The sequence below is a fragment of the Oncorhynchus tshawytscha genome, unplaced genomic scaffold, assembly GCF_018296145.1.
Source record: "Oncorhynchus tshawytscha isolate Ot180627B unplaced genomic scaffold, Otsh_v2.0 Un_scaffold_17_pilon_pilon, whole genome shotgun sequence".
NCBI classification, from domain to species: Eukaryota; Metazoa; Chordata; class Actinopteri; order Salmoniformes; family Salmonidae; genus Oncorhynchus; species Oncorhynchus tshawytscha.
Window position 1 is genome coordinate 1,681,021 of NW_024609830.1, and position 17,519 is coordinate 1,698,539.

Genomic DNA, 17,519 nt, shown 5'->3' on the forward strand with positions numbered 1-17,519 from the left:
ATGGAAGGAGAGAGAGAGAGGGTAGGAAACATGGGGATGGAATGAGAGAGAGAGAAAGACATGGTAGTGGATGAAGCCTAGATTAGTTTTGCTCCAGACGACAGATCATAAAAAGGAGGGAGGGGGAACGAGGAGAAGAGACAGGGAGAGGGGGAGATTAGTGCCACTTCAGGAACGACAGAAGACTAAAAAGAGAGGGAGGAAAAAGACAGAAGAGGGCTCTTGAAATGTAGTCTGGATTAGCTTCACTAGGAGAACAGGATGAGAGAACAGAGGAAGAGAGAAAATGAAAGAGAGGAAGAAAGAGAGAGAGGAACAGAGACTGAAAATAATGTCCATTTAGGTAAATATCCTGTACAGTATAAGAAAAACGTAGCATATTTTCAGTCAGTGTGAAAAACAGCAGCAATGGAAGGAAACAGTCAGAAGGTCAACACTACTGCTGCTGTTCCCCACAGAAACACTATCAGAGTGTTGTTAATGAACAACCACGGGATCATTACAACTTCACACATCAAACGTTGATTCTAGTTATTTGGACAGATGAAATGATCCCCTCTCTCTCTTTGGAATAGAGTAAGTGTTTAAGAAGAGAGAATATATAGAGCATTATACATTTCCTGGTTATGGGCTGATGATAAGCACTATGAAGAGAAGACAAACCCAGGCACGCCCCACACACACACACCTAACTAATGATATCCCTGCCTGTAGCGTGGAGACGAGGCTGGGAAATTTATTTAGCCCTCCTGCCCAGTCCACTGGGATGTGATGGGAATTGGGACAGACGTCTCTTACACACACACACACACACACACACACACACACACACACACACACACACACACACACACACACACACACACACACACACACACACACACACACACACACACACACACACACACACACACACACACACACACACACACACACGTCTCTTCAACTGTGGAGTGTAGAGGCATTCCCACAGTGACTGGGCAACATTCCCGACCGGAATAGGAACAGGCAGCTCAGTGGACCGGAAGACTAACATTACTGTAGGAAGGGCCTGGGTTAGAGCAACTCTGGGAATTCACACCAGAGACACGGAGGCAGAGTAAAGAAAAGAGAATGAGAAAGTGTGTGTGAGAGAGAGGAAAGAGAGGGAGCAAGAGAGCTTGCTGTTGAACTGATAACAAATGTATACTAAAAGGTCTGTTCTTTTGACGCGCACACACACGATGTTAGAGAAGCCGTCACCAACCTTTGACTCAAGATCACTCTGAGTCAAAATGCATGCTGAGATCTACCACTCTGTTTATTAACATGACTTAAAATATAAGCCTTTGAAACATTAACCAATTAAAAACAGTACTGTAGCAATGAGGTTTGTGCAGTAAGCTACAGGCCCAAAACATTATCACCACATACTGGCTTTGCTTGAATTGCCCTGCCAATGCATTGTAGTTTCTGAGGGAGAGAGCAGCAGACTGAGGGCCAGTCTCAGTGGAGGGAGAGAGCAGCAGACTGAGGGTCAGTCTCAGCGGAGGGAGAGAGCAGCAGACCGAGGGTCAGTCTCAGCGGAGGGAGAGAGCAGCAGACTGAGGGTCGGTCTGAGCGGAGGGAGAGAGCAGCAGACTGAGGGTCAGTCTCAGCAGAGGGAGAGAGCAGCAGACTGAGGGTCAGTCTCAGCAGAGGGAGAGAGCAGCAGACTGAGGGTCAGTCTCAGCGGAGGGAGAGCGCAGCAGACTGAGGGTCAGTCTCAGCAGAGGGAGAGAGCAGCAGACTGAGGGTCAGTCTCAGCGGAGGGAGAGAGCAGCAGACTGAGGGTCAGTCTCAGCGGAGGGAGAGAGCAGCAGACTGAGGGTCAGTCTCAGCGGAGGGAGAGCGCAGCAGACTGAGGGTCAGTCTCAGCGGAGGGAGAGCGCAGCAGACTGAGGGTCAGTCTCAGCGGAGGGAGAGAACAGCAGACTGAGGGTCAGTCTCAGCGGAGGGAGAGCAGCAGACTGAGGGTCAGTCTCAGCGGAGGGAGAGCGCAGCAGACTGAGGGTCAGTCTCAGCGGAGGGAGAGCAGCAGACTGAGGGTCAGTCTCAGCGGAGGGAGAGCGCAGCAGACTGAGGGTCAGTCTCAGCGGAGGAGAGCGCAGCAGACTGAGGGTCAGTCTCAGCAGAGGGAGAGAACAGCAGACTGAGGGTCAGTCTCAGCCGAGGGAGAGCAGCAGACTGAGGGTCAGTCTCAGCAGAGGGAGAGAACAGCAGACTGAGGGTCAGTCTCAGCGGAGGGAGAGAACAGCAGACTGAGGGTCAGTCTCAGCGGAGGGAGAGCAGCAGACTGAGGGTCAGTCTCAGCGGAGGGAGAGAGCAGCAGACTGAGGGTCAGTCTCAGCGGAGGGAGAGAGCAGCAGACTGAGGGTCAGTCTCAGCGGAGGGAGAGCAGCAGACTGAGGGTCATCTCAGCGGAGGGAGAGAACAGCAGACTGAGGGTCCACCTCTCAACATCCCTCCGCTCTCCCGTTCCTCCACTGAAACTGACCAAAAAGGGAAACCTTCTTCCAGCTGTTGGCGAAACTCAAGTCGCACCACATTATTTCCACCTCATGCACACATTCATGTTGTTACTCCTATGACCAGAGAAAGTAAAATATTCCTTGATATTAAAAAAGACCCAAGCCACTAATAATAACAAGCCTGTAGATACACTTGTGCATTTTATGGCTTATAAAAGTGTTGAATACAAAGTGTTGAATACAAAGTGTTGAATCCAAAGTGTTGAATACAAAGTGTTGAATACAAAGTGTTGAATACAAAGTGTTGAATACAAAGTGTTGAATACAAAGTGTTGAATACAAAGTGTTGACAGTGCCGAGTAAGAACTTAAACATGAACTCAGTCAAAAAAACAGCAGCTCTTTGCTGTATTACATTTCATCGTAGCTTTCTTTATGCTGCTACGTTGCTGTAGACACGGTCATCTGAGCTATCTGATTGGCCAGCGGTGGCATAGTTCACTTGATTTCCTATCCAGGCCCACCGGGAAGGCAGTGTTTGTAACTTCAGACAAATTAAATGGTAACAGTTTCCCTAAAAAAGGGGAGGGGTCAGAATACTGCTGTGTCAAAAAGGGGAGGGGTCAGAATACTGCTGCAATAAAAGGGGAGGGGTCAGAATACTGCTGCAATAAAAAGGGGAGGGGTCAGAATAATGCTGCAATAAAAGGGGAGGGGCAGAATAATGCTGGGAGGGGGCAGAATAATGCTGCAATAAAAAGGGGAGGGGTCAGAATAATGCTGTGATAAAAAGGGGAGGAGTCAGAATAATGCTGTGATAAAAAGGAGAGGTCAACAGGAGTGATGAAGTTAGGACCTGAGGAAGAGGGACAATTACAGAGCTATACAGAGAATCAAATGAAATGTTATTGGACTAACAGTGAAATGCTTACTTACAGCGCCTTTTCCATTAACGGACTTCAAAATAAGATAAATAGTAATGATTCACGAGGAATAAAAACATGAAGTGAATAACAAATAAAGAGTCAAATAACATGTCTACATACAGTACAGGAAGTACCAGTACTGAGTCAATGTGCAGGTGTACGAGGTAACTGAGGTAGCCATGTACTGAACATACCGGTAGGGGTAAACTGACGAGGCAGAGAGAGCAGAATGGTGGAGCGACAAAAGGAGAATGATGAAAGAAAAGGATATGAAAAAAGGATGCCCTCCATCACAAACATTTTGATTTGAGCTAGGAGGAAGAGATGAGGTAGAGGAGAACATCAAAGGTGAGATGAAGAGCAGAACGTCCCTAGCTACCTCTGGTAGACTGAGGAAATATGGAAACAGATGGAGGGAGACGTTAGAGAGCTCTACATACTGGTTTCACACAGAAGAGCCTATGAGTGAGAGAGAGAGATGAAAAAGAGGAGTTTACTCACTGGGCTCACAGCACACTGTGACTCGCAACTTCATGCAGGGCAGCGGGGAGCTTTCCCCTGTAGGCAATGCTGGAGAGACAGAGAGAGACAGAGAGAGACACAGAGAGAGAGACACAGAGAGAGAGAGAGAGAGACACACAGAGAGAGAGACAGAGAGAGAGATTGCCTTGTTACAGTAAAGATATGTGTGAAGTGTTGGAAGTTGGAGATTTTCAACCCTTCATGTATTTGACAGTAATCTAGAATGTATCACCCTTCACCAACCAGCAGAACTCAGCTGGATTCAGTTAGTATGAAAGAAACCACAGAAAAGGTTTTCCATTTGGAAACTCCAGCAGACAACAACCACTACAGGGGTCAAAAGGGGACTGACACAATGGATTGTGGGAGTCAAGGTGTTTCCTGTTAAGTGACAGAAACACAGTCACTATCTGGTCGTCTGGAGCTCAGTTGGTAGAGCATGACGCTTGCAGGACAGTGGGTTTGATTCCCGGGACCCGCCCTATGTAAAATGTATGTACGCAGGACTCCGTCACTTCAGATAAGATTCTTCTAAATGGCATATATTATATTAAGGAGGATGCTAACTTATACTTTCAAGTTCAAACAGCCACCTCTAATCTTAACCCTCAACGTAACCAAACAAAAGCTTGTCTACTTGCTCGTCAGTTCTGAGAATGCTGTTCCTTCTAGCAATGCCATCTAGTGACTACAGATCACTGGGCTGATTGACGCGGATGCTATGTGAGCTGTCAGTGTGGATCACTATAAGAGACAGACTGAAACAGCTAATACTATTGTTGTGTCCCCAGTCTAAAAGCATTATACTGTCCCTATGGCCTGGCCTTTTCACCCAGCCAGACGGTTGGACAAACTTCAAGCGTTATCTTTGATGTGGACAATACACACACAGACAGCCAGGCCCACTGGGGTAGTTCCAGGGGAGGAGGCTATTGTTGTGTTCTCCAGCCCTGCACAGACACAATGGCCCAGTGCTGTGTGTGTGTGTGTGTGTGTGTGTGTGTGTGTGTGTGTGTGTGTCTCATGCCCTGACAACGCTCCATTGTCCCGCAGACCGCAATAGTAATTTATGTAAAGATTCTTTCCCTCCATCTCTCATCCATTATTTTCCTCTCCCTTTTCCCTCGCTTTTGTTGCTCCCCTCTTCTTTCTCCCTGTGGATTCCACTCATCCCCCTCCCTTCCTGTACTGTCAGACGAGATCTCCCCTTTTCTTTCTCCCTGTGGATTCCACTCATCCCCCTCTCTCTCCCCCTCCCTTCCTGTACTGTCAGACTCTCCCTCTTCTTTCTCCCTGTGGATTCCACTCATCCCCCTCTCTCCCCCTCCCTTCCTGTACTATCAGACTCTCCCCTTTTCTTTCTCCCTGTGGATTCCACTCATCCCCCTCTCTCCCCCTCCCTTCCTGTACTATCAGACTCTCCCCTTTTCTTTCTCCCTGTGGATTCCACTCATCCCCCTCTCTCCCCCTCCCTTCCTGTACTGTCAGACGAGATCTCCCCTTTTCTTTCTCCCTGTGGATTCCACTCATCCCCCCTCTCCCCCTCCCTTCCTGTACTGTCAGACTCTCCCTCTTCTTTCTCCCTGTGGATTCCACTCATCCCCCTCTCTCCCCCTCCCTTCCTGTACTATCAGACTCTCCCCTTTTCTTTCTCCCTGTGGATTCCACTCATCCCCCTCTCTCCCCCTCCCTTCCTGTACTGTCAGACTCTCCCCTTTTCTTTCTCCCTGTGGATTCCACTTCTCCCCCTTCTCCCTGTGGATTCCACTCATCTTTCTCCTGTGGATTCCCCCCTCTCTCCCCCTCCCTTCCTGTACTGTCAGACTCTCCCCTCTTCTTTCTCCCTGTGGATTCCACTGTACTGTCATCCCCCTTCTTTCTCCCTGTGGATTCCACTCATCCCCCCCTCCCTTCCTGTACTGTCAGACTCTCCCCTCTTCTTTCTCCCTCATCCCCCTCTCATCCCCCCCTCCCCCCCTTCCTGTACTGTCAGACTCTCCCCTCTTCTTTCTCCCTGTGGATTCCACTCATCCCCCCTCTCTCTTCCCTTCCTGTACTGTCAGACTCTCCCCTTCTTTCTCCTGTGGATTCCCCTTCCTTCCTGTACTGTCAGACTCTCCCCTCTTCTTTCTCCCTGTGGATTCCACTCATCCCCCCTCTCCCTCTCCCTTCCCCCCTCCCCCTTCCTGTACTGTCAGACTCTCCCCTCTTCTTTCTCCCTGTGGATTCCACTCATCCCCCTCTCTCCCCCTCCCTTCCTGTATCTTCTTTCCCCTGTGGATTCTCATCCCCCCCCTCCCCCTCCCTTCCTGTACTGTCAGACTCTCCCTCTTCTTTCTCCCTGTGGATTCCACTCCCCCTCCCTTCCTTCAGACTCCCCCTCTCCCTGTGGATTCCACTCATCCCCCTCTCTCCCCCTCCCTTCCTGTACTGTCAGACTCTCCCCTCTTTCTCCCTGTGGATTCCACTCATCCCCCTCTCTCCCCCTCCCTTCCTGTACTGTCAGACTCTCCCCTTCTTTCTCCCTTCCTGTACTGTCAGACTCTCCCCTCTTCTTTCTCCTGTGGATTCCCCATCTCTCCCCCTCCCTTCCTGTACTGTCAGACTCTCCCCTCTTCTTTCTCCCTCAGATCCCCCTCTCTCCCCCTCCCTTCCTGTACCCTCTCCCCTCTTCTTTCTCCCTGTGGATTCCCTCATCCCCCTCTCTCCCCCTCCCTTCCTGTACTGTCAGACTCTCCCCTCTTCTTTCTCCCTGTGGATTCCACTCATCCCCCCCTCTCTCCCCCTCCCTTCCTGTACTGTCAGACTCTCCCCTCTTTCATTCCACTCTTCTCTTCCTTTCTTTTTCCTGTTTTCTTGCCCCCCCCCTCTTTTGGTTGGACAGAGACCAGAAGTTGTAAAGACAGTAAGAAACGGATTTCAGGGCACCAAACCTTCCCCTCTCCAATGTGTCAAGTCATTATCTCTCCAATGTGTCAAGTAATTATCTTTTTGTTTTCTCATGATTTGGTTGGGTCTAACTGTGTTGCTGTCCTGGGGCTCTGTGGGGTGTGTTTGTGTTTGTGAACAGAGCCAGCTTGCTTAGGGGACTCTTCTCCAGGTTCATCTCTCTGTAGGTGATGGCTTTGTTATGGAAGGTTTGGGAATCGCTTCCTTTTAGGTGGTTGTTGAATTTAACGTCTCTTTTCTGGATTTTGATAATTAGCGAGTATCGGCCTAGTTCTGCTCTGCATGCATTATTTGGTGTTCTACATTGTACACGGAGGATATTTTTGCTGAATTCTGCATGCAGAGTCTCAATTTGGTGTTTGTCCCATTTTGTGAATTCTTGGTTGGTGAGCGGACCCCAGACCTCACAACCATAAAGGGCAATGGGTTCTATAACTGATTCAAGTATTTTTAGCCAGATCCTAATTAGTATGTCGAATTTGATGTTCCTTTTGATGACAGAAGGCCCTTCTTGCCTTGTCTCGCAGATCGTTCACAGCTTTGTGGAAGTTACCTGTGGTGCTGAGCTTTAGGCCGAGGTAAGTATAGCTTTTTGTGTGCTCTAGGGCAATGGTGTCTAGATGCAATTTGTTTTTGTGGTCCTGGCGACTGGACCTTTTTTGGAACACCATTATTTTGGTCTTACTGAGATTTACTGTCACGGCCCAGGTCTGGCAGAATCTGTGCAGAAGATCTAGGTGCTGCTGTAGGCCCTCCTTGGTTGGGGACAGAAGCCCCAGATCATCAGCAAACAGTAAACATTGCTCCCTCCCCTCTACCTTCTCTGCCTCCCTTGCTCCCCCCCTCCCTCCTCCAGCGGTTGGAGATAAATGAGAGAGGAAGACAGAAATAGGAAGTAGTGGGAAAAGAGGAAACCAAAGTTATCACACAGATTTACTTACACACACACACACACACACCTACTCACAGCTGTAGTAGTAGTGGTGTCCGGGGAGGAACTCGAAGCCCAGAGAGAAGGGGGTGAAGCGCTGGATCTTCTCTGAGAAGCGGACAGGGCCGAAGGGGGCACGGGGGCTGTTACACTCCCACCTCTTGATGGCCCCCTGGGTCTCCACACAGCCCCTGAACCCCCCCTCAGCCACCAGGTACAGGGCCAGGCTGTCTGGTGGGGCCTGGGGGTAGGCCTCCTCACTGGGGGGAGACGGGTGAGGGTAGTGGGGGCAGTAGATATCCAGGTAGTCATTCAGATTCACCTGGATGGACAGATCCCCTCCTGTCAATCTGAGACAGAAGGAAAGGGAGAGAAGGAAAGAAAGAGAGAGAGAGAAGGAAAAGGAGAGAGAAGGACAGGGGGAGAGAAGGAAAGGGAGAGAGAGAAGGAAAGGGAGAGAGAGAAGAAAAGGGAGAGAGAGAAGTAAAGGGGGAGAGAAGTAAAGGGGGAGAGAAGTAAAGGGGGAGAGAAGTAAAGGGGGAGAGAAGTAAAAGGGGGGGAGACAGAAGTAAAGGGGGAGACAGAAGGAAAGGGGGAGACAGAAGGAAAGGGGGAGACAGAAGGAAAGGGGAGACAGAAGGAAAGAAGAAGGAAAGGGGGAGACAGAAGGAAAGGGGGAGAAGGATAAAGAGGAAAAGAGATTAAGCATCAACATTCCACAATAACGATCAAACACAGTAAAATACAATGCTGTCAGTCAGAGAAAGAGAGACGGATGGAGAGAAGAGCTGGATGGTTGATAGTCTAAATAACTGTGGGCCTGGAGGGGAGAGATGGAGACAAGAAAGATGGATAAATCATCAATATTCCACATAACCATTACAAGGTGATAAAGCAACATAATGTAGAGCCACCTGTATTACTTGTTTTGGTGTCTGATACTTTGTAATGACATAGCTGGGAGCAGTACCAGGACAACCAACCGACAGAGAGAGAAGGAGAGAGAGAGGAGAGAGAGAGAATGAGAACGAGAGCGAGAGAACGAGAGAACGAGAGCAAGAGAACGAGAGAGAGAACGAGAGAGAGAGAGAGAACGAGAACGAGAGCACGAAAGAGGCCCAACAATGCTACTTAAGAAGAAAATGGGAGTCGGAAGAGAACAATGTGGACTTGACTCTGACACACACTAGGGCCTCCAGTCAAGGCTGGCTGGTTCTGGGAATAACAACATGGGGCCAGACATGAGCAGTACGGTGTCGAAGGGCCTTAGTGAATGGAGGAGACGCAGCATATCTAACAGTCCTCCACTAGTGGAGAGAGAAGCAGCATATCTAACAGTCCTCCACTAGTGGAGAGAGAAGCAGCATATCTAACAGTCCTCCACTAGTGGAGAGAGAAGCAGCATATCTAACAGTCCTCCACTAGTGGAGAGAGAAGCAGCATATCTAACAGTCCTCCACTAGTGGAGAGAGAAGCAGCATATCTAACAGTCCTCCACTAGTGGAGAGAGAAGCAGCATATCTAACAGTCCTCCACTAGTGGAGAGAGAAGCAGCATATCAAACAGTCCTCCACTAGTGGAGAGAGAAGCAGCATATCAAACAGTCCTCCACTAGTGGAGAGAGAAGCAGCATATCTAACAGTCCTCCACTAGTGGGAGAGAAGCAGCATATCTAACAGTCCTCCACTAGTGGAGAGAGAAGCAGCATATCTAACAGTCCTCCACTAGCGGAGAGAGAAGCAGCATATCTAACAGTCCTCCACTAGCGGAGAGAGAAGCAGCATATCTAACAGTCCTCCACTAGCGGAGAGAGAAGCAGCATATCTAACAGTCCTCCACTAGCGGAGAGAGAAGCAGCATATCTAACAGTCCTCCACTAGCGGAGAGAGAAGCAGCATATCTAACAGTCCTCCACTAGCGGAGAGAGAAGCAGCATATCTAACAGTCCTCCACTAGCGGAGAGAGAAGCAGCATATCTAACAGTCCTCCACTAGCGGAGAGAGAAGCAGCATATCTAACAGTCCTCCACTAGCGGAGAGAGAAGCAGCATATCTAACAGTCCTCCACTAGCGGAGAGAGAAGCAGCATATCTAACAGTCCTCCACTAGCAGAGAGAGAAGCAGCATATCTAACAGTCCTCCACTAGTGGAGAGAGAAGCAGCATATCTAACAGTCCTCCACTAGTGGAGAGAGAAGCAGCATATCTAACAGTCCTCCACTAGCGGAGAGAGAAGCAGCATATCTAACAGTCCTCCACTAGTGGAGAGAGAAGCAGCATATCTAACAGTCCTCCACTAGTGGAGAGAGAAGCAGCATATCTAACAGTCCTCCACTAGTGGAGAGAGAAGCAGCATATCTAACAGTCCTCCACTAGTGGAGAGAGAAGCAGCATATCTAACAGTCCTCCACTAGTGGAGAGAGAAGCAGCATATCTAACAGTCCTCCACTAGTGGAGAGAGAACAGACTGGCCAGTATGTCCACCAGTCTGCAGAATATTAATCCTTAAGAGTTTGATGGTGGAAGGTGGCCGAGCTACAGCAGTGTTTGTCAGACAATGAGATATCCCGAAAATCTGACTAATCACAAAAACGTCTAGCGTCTGAACAGTTTGGTCTACAAACTATTTCACTCTATGGAAAGGAGAGGCTTTCACAAAGACTATGGTGTTCTCCATTTTGCACTACGACCCCCACAAGTGTCAAGGGACTGGCAGGACACAGTTTGGGGAACCCTGGGCTATAGTAGTAAATGCCAAATACAATATTCTATAAAATATATATTTTTTGGGGGGGGGGTACCTAAAGGGGCAGAGAGAGAAAGAAGTAGATATGTAGAACAGTGATAGTCAATGTGAGAATGGGAGCGAGGGATGAAGTGTGTGTTGAAACAAAAAACGTGACAAGAAAAGTAAGCAAGAGACGGAAGGAAGGAGAAGTATGAGGGGGAAGAGTGTGTATAAAGGGATGTAGAATGGCATGACATAAGGAGGAAGAGGAGAGGTGACCATGGACAAAGTGAGAGGCTCATGAGAATAAGACAGGAAAAAGAGAGAAAGTCAGTCGGACGGTGAGGGGAGGATAAAAGAAAGTAGAGACAAAAGAGTTGTTTTAATTAGTGACCCAGGAGAGTCTGGCTGTAGACAGAGGAGAGAGAGACAGTACTTCTGAGTGTAATGTTTACTGTTCATTTAAAAAAATGTTTATCATCTACTTCACTTGCTTTAGCAATGTAAACATATGTTTCCCATGCCAATAAAACCCTTTGAATAGAAATTGAGAAAAGAGATCAAGAGTGAGCGAGGTACAGTAGAGAGCATGAGGTCGAGAAAGAGAGGAGGATATGGACTTTAATTGGTCTCCACTCCACACTGAGCACATGAGGGGGGATGAGGGGGGCAGGGAAAGAAAGAGAAATAAAAGACAGGATGTGTGTCTCGGCGGCAAGTTCAGATCCGTCAGTGGGAGTCTTTATCGGGGAGCGACAGAGCGAGGGAGGGAGGGAGAGAGGACAAGTGCAAGGAGTCACTGTAGGGGGAAAAGGAGAGAGAATAGCATGGAGAGAGAGGGGGGGGGGTCTCAAGTTAAGTGGGTGGACAGAGAAAAGAGCCCCAAAATGACTGGGACATCAGAAAGAGAGAGAACAGAGGAAACTAAATGAACACAGCGAGAGGACACAAAGAGAGAGAGAGTAAGAAGGATTAACGGAGAGAGAGGACAGAAAATGGTTACAATGTGAGCAGTATGTGTTTCAGGAAGGATTTCCATTTCCCATGTGTAATAACAGCCCCAATATCAAGTCAAACGCCTCGGTCACTGATCACCCACCCTGGTTGCAGAGAGCTGCAGGGTGTGCAGACTTTAGTTCCAGCCTAGTACTCACACACCTGCTTTAACTAATAAAGGACTTAGATTATGAGTTGATTGGTTGAAACAAGTGAGCTAGATCTGGGTTGGGGAAAACTGCATGCTAAAAGTGAAGTGGACCAATAGATTTGAAACATGTCAGAAAACACAGTTAGTAGAGGTGCCGTAGACTTCAACACAGTTAGTAGAGAGGTGCCGTAGACTTCAACACAGTTAGTAGAGGTGCCGTAGACTTCAACACAGTTAGTAGAGAGGTGCAGTAGACTTCAACACAGTTAGTAGAGGTGCAGTAGACTTCAACACAGTTAGTAGAGGTGCAGTAGACTTCAACACAGTTAGTAGAGGTGCAGTAGACTTCAACAGTTAGTAGAGAGGTGCCGTAGACTTCAACACAGTTAGTAGAGGTGCAGTAGACTTCACACAGTTAGTAGAGGTGCCGTAGACTTCAACACAGTTAGTAGAGGTGCCGTAGACTTCAACAGTTAGTAGAGAGGTGCCGTAGACTTCAACACAGTTAGTAGAGACTTCAACAGAAGTGCCGTAGACTTCAACACAGTTAGTAGAGGTGCCGTAGACTTCAACACAGTTAGTAGAGAGGTGCCGTAGACTTCAACACAGTTAGTAGAGGTGCCGTAGACTTCAACACAGTTAGTAGAGAGGTGCCGTAGACTTCAACACAGTTAGTAGAGGTGCAGTAGACTTCAACACAGTTAGTAGAGGTGCAGTAGACTTCAACACAGTTAGTAGAGGTGCCGTAGACTTCAACACAGTTAGTAGAGAGGTGCCGTAGACTTCAACACAGTTAGTAGAGAGGTGCCGTAGACTTCAACACAGTTAGTAGAGGTGCAGTAGACTTCAACACAGTTAGTAGAGGTGCAGTAGACTTCAACACAGTTAGTAGAGGTGCCGTAGACTTCAACACAGTTAGTAGAGAGGTGCAGTAGACAGTTAGTAGAGAGGTGCAGTAGACTTCAACAGTTAGTAGAGGTGCAGTAGACTTCAACACAGTTAGTAGAGGTGCAGTAGACTTCAACACAGTTAGTAGAGGTGCAGTAGACTTCAACACAGTTAGTAGAGGTGCAGTAGACTTCAACACAGTTAGTAGAGAGGTGCAGTAGACTTCAACACAGTTAGAGAGGTGCAGTAGACTTCAACACAGTTAGTAGAGGTGCAGTAGACTTCAACAGAGGTGCAGTAGACTTCAACACAGTTAGTAGAGGTGCAGTAGACTTCACACAGTTAGTAGAGAGGTGCAGTAGACTTCAACACAGTTAGTAGAGGTGCAGTAGACTTCAACACAGTTAGTAGAGGTGTCGTAGACTTCAACACAGTTAGTAGAGGTGCAGTAGACTTCAACACAGTTAGTAGAGGTGCAGTAGACTTCAACACAGTTAGTAGAGGTGCAGTAGACTTCAACACAGTTAGTAGAGAGGTGCCGTAGACTTCAACACAGTTAGTAGAGGTGCAGTAGACTTCAACAGTTAGTAGAGAGGTGCCGTAGACTTCAACACAGTTAGTAGAGAGGTGCAGTAGACTTCAACAGTTAGTAGAGAGGTGCAGTAGACTTCAACACAGTTAGTAGAGGTGCCGTAGACTTCAACAGTTAGTAGAGAGGTGCAGTAGACTTCAACACAGTTAGTAGAGGTGCCGTAGACTTCAACACAGTTAGTAGAGGTGCCGTAGACTTCAACACAGTTAGTAGAGAGGTGCCGTAGACTTCAACAGTTAGTAGAGAGGTGCAGTAGACTTCAACACAGTTAGTAGAGGTGCCGTAGACTTCAACACAGTTAGTAGAGGTGCCGTAGACTTCAACAGTTAGTAGAGAAGTGCCGTAGACTTCAACACAGTTAGTAGAGGTGCCGTAGACTTCAACAGTTAGTAGAGAGGTGCAGTAGACTTCAACACAGTTAGTAGAGGTGCCGTAGACTTCAACAGTTAGTAGAGAAGTGCCGTAGACTTCAACACTGTTAGTAGGGGTGCCGTAGACTTCAACACAGGGACAGCACTGAGACAGCTCTTCACTAAGCTGATTCCTAATCAATGAATGTCGCAGAGTATTGGTGATCAATCTACAAGACGGGGCCCATCGATCTGGGCTACTCAAACAGGACACACACACACAGTATTGATCCCCTGTGTGTTTGTGTTCAACCCCTCAGGTCACGATGCATAGCTCTATTACATGTATCGGCTCTCCACCACACACACACACACACCAGTATGTTTACTTTGGCGTACTGCAGGGTGTGTGTGTGCAGGCAGTGACAGCAGTGTTTACATAGGGGTGTACCACCTGTAGTGAGTGTCAGTCACTGTGACTCCTCTCCTGTCTAAAGCTGCTCACAGGTTGTCAAACTACCTCTTCTCTTCCTCCCCCTTGTTATTCTCCCCCCTTTGCATATCAATCCCTCTTTCCCCACCCATCGTTGTCTCTCTTCTCCTCATCTCAGACTCTTCCTTTCACGTGTCCCTCCATCCTCCTCTATCCTCAGCTCAGATGATGTATGCCCTGGCAATTAGAGAGGGTGTGTGCCAAAGGTGTCAAACACTGTCAACCTTTCCTTCCCTCTCCCCTCAATATCTCACCCCCCCAGACCTTGGAGGAGGTGGTACACCCTAATTATACCCAGGATGATCTGTGCCAACTGTCAGCCAGGGGAGCTGTAACAGCACAGAGAATCATGGAAGTGCTGTAGAACCGTGTCACAGAGTAGAATGTCAGAGCAGCCAATCAGTGAGAGAACAAAGTGAAACAGGAAGAATCAAATACAGAGCAGTGTAGAACACACAAACACACAACCTGGCACTATGATAGAGACGCTCTACTAAACGATCCCTAAAACACTTCTGTGAGCAAGCCTTTCTAATCGACCTGGCCCGGGTATCCTGGAAGGACATCGACCTCATCCCGTCAGTTGAGGATGCCTGGTCATTCTTTAAAAGTAACTTCCTCACCATTTTAGATAAGCATGCTCCGTTCAAAAAATGCAGAACTAAGAACAGATACAGTCCTTGGTTCACCCCAGACCTGACTGCCCTCGACCAGCACAAAAACATCCTGTGGCGGACTGCAATAGCATCGAATAGTCCCCGTGATATGCAACTGTTCAGGGAAGTCCGGAACCAATACACGCAGTCAGTCAGCAAAGCTAAGGCCAGCTTCTTCAGGCAGAAGTTTGCATCCTGTAGCTCCAACTCCAAAAAGTTCTGGGACACTGAAGTCCATGGAGAACAAGAGCACCTCCTCCCAGCTGCCCACTGCACTGAGGCTAGGTAACACGGTCACCACCGATAAATCCATGATTATCGAAAACTTCAATAAGCATTTCTCAAAGGCTGGCCATGCCTTCCGCCTGGCTACTCCAACCTCGGCCAACAGCTCCTCCCCCGCAGCTCCTCGCCCAAGCCTCTCCAAGTTCTCCTTTACCCAAATCCAGATAGCAGATGTTCTGAAAGAGCTGCAAAACCTGGACCCATACAAATCAGCTGGGCTTGACAATCTGGACCCCTATTTCTGAAACTATCCGCCGCCATTGTCGCAACCCCTATTACCAGCCTGTTCAACCTCTCTTTCATATCGTCTGAGATCCCCAAGGATTGAAAGCTGCCACAGTCATCCCCCTCTTCAAAGGGGGAGACACCCTGGACCCAAACTGTTACAGACCTATATCCATCCTGCCCTGCCTATCTAAGGTCTTCGAAAGCCAAGTCAACAAACAGGTCACTGACCATCTCGAATCCCACCATACCTTCTCCGCTGTGCAATCTGGCTTCCGAGCCGGTCACGGGTGCACCTCAGCCACACTCAAGGTACTAAACGATATCATAACCGCCATCGATAAAAGACAGTACTGTGCAGCCGTCTTCATCGACCTTGCCAAGGCTTTCGACTCTGTCAATCACCATATTCTCATCGGCAGACTCAGTAGCCTCGGTTTTTCGGATGACTGCCTTGCCTGGTTCACCAATTACTTTGCAGACAGAGTTCAGTGTGTCAAATCGGAGGGCCGACTCTTTTCTCTGTGTATATCAATGATGTTGCTCTTGCTGCGGGCGATTCCCTGATCCACCTCTACGCAGACGACACCATTCTATATACTTTCGGCCCGTCATTGGACACTGTGCTATCTAACCTCCAAACAAGCTTCAATGCCATACAACACTCCTTCCGTGGCCTCCAACTGCTCTTAAACGCTAGTAAAACCAAATGCATGCTTTTCAACCGATCGCTGCCTGCACCCGCATGCCCGACTAGCATCACCACCCTGGATGGTTCCGACCTTGAATATGTGGACATCTATAAGTACCTAGGTGTCTGGCTAGACTGCAAACTCTCCTTCCAGACTCATATCAAACATCTCCAATCAAAAATCAAATCAAGAGTCGGCTTTCTATTCCGCAACAAAGCCTCCTTCACTCACGCCGCCAAGCTTACCCTAGTAAAACTGACTATCCTACCAATCCTCGACTTCGGCGATGTCATCTACAAAATGGCTTCCAACACTCTACTCAGCAAACTGGATGCAGTATATCACAGTGCCATCCGTTTTGTCACTAAAGCACCTTATACCACCCACCACTGCGACTTGTATGCTCTAGTCGGCTGGCCCTCGCTACATATTCGTCGCCAGACCCACTGGCTCCAGGTCATCTACAAGTCCATGCTAGGTAAAGCTCCGCCTTATCTCAGTTCACTGGTCACGATGGCAACACCCATCCGTAGCACGCGCTCCAGCAGGTGTATCTCACTGATCATCCCTAAAGCCAACACCTCATTTGGCCGCCTTTCGTTCCAGTACTCTGCTGCCTGTGACTGGAACGAATTGCAAAAATCGCTGAAGTTGGAGACTTATCTCCCTCACCAACTTCAAACATCAGCAATCTGAGCAGCTAACCGATCGCTGCAGCTGTACATAGTCTATTGGTAAATAGCCCACCCATTTTCACCTACCTCATCCCCATACTGTTTTTATTTATTTACTTTTCTGCTCTTTTGCACACCAATATCTCTACCTGTACATGACCATCTGATCATATATCACTCCAGTGTTAATCTGCAAAATTGTAACTATTCGTCTACCTCCTCATGCCTTTTGCACACATTGTACATTGTATATAGACTCCCCCTTTGTTTTCTACTGTGTTATTGACTTGTTAATTTGTTTATTCCATGTGTAACTCTGTGTTGTCTGCTCACACTGCTATGCTTTATCTTGGCCAGGTCGCAGTTGTAAATGAGAACTTGTTCTCAACTAGCCTACCTGGATAAATAAAGGTGAAAAAAAAAAAAAAAAAAAAAAAAACAGGGGCCAGGGCAGAAAACCATGATATTGTAGGAACACAGAAACAGGCACTATGATAGAGACAGGGGCCAGGGCAGAAAACCATGATATTGTAGGAACACAGAAACAGGCACTATGATAGAGACAGGGGCCAGGGCAGAAAACCATGATATTGTAGGAACACAGAAACAGGCACTATGATAGAGACAGGGGCCAGGGCAGAAAACCATGATATTGTAGGAACACAGAAACAGGCACTATGATAGAGACAGGGGCCAGGGCAGAAAACCATGATATTGTAGGAACACAGAAACAGGCACTATGATAGAGACAGGGGCCAGGGCAGAAAACCATGATATTGTAGGAACACAGAAACAGGCACTATGATAGAGACAGGGGCCAGGGCAGAAAACCATGATATTGTAGGAACACAGAAACAGACAGTAGAGAAAGGAGGACTAGGGGAATGTCTTGTCAGACAGCCCATGTCCAGTCTTCAGCCTGACGCTAGGTGTGTGTTCTGTTCTGTCGTTGATGTAGTGTGCAGTCCAGGAAGA

At 48.1% G+C, this 17,519-nt stretch overlaps 1 protein-coding gene across 4 annotated transcripts in view; it reads right to left on the reverse strand.

The window, feature by feature from the left end:
• The window catches only part of LOC121846136 (ephrin-A4-like), a 95,382-nt gene that overhangs the window by 12,435 nt on the left and 65,428 nt on the right, over positions 1-17,519 (reverse strand). For 2 of the 4 annotated variants that reach the window (XM_042319299.1, XM_042319300.1), the window contains 2 exons: positions 7,853-8,166; positions 3,916-3,984 (listed from right to left, as the gene is read on the reverse strand). In XM_042319299.1, the coding sequence (XP_042175233.1) occupies positions 3,916-3,984; positions 7,853-8,166 (383 nt within the window). The remainder of the gene's footprint in view (positions 1-3,915; positions 3,985-7,852; positions 8,167-17,519) is intronic. The other 2 variants (XM_042319302.1, XM_042319301.1) reach the window with 1 other exon arrangement.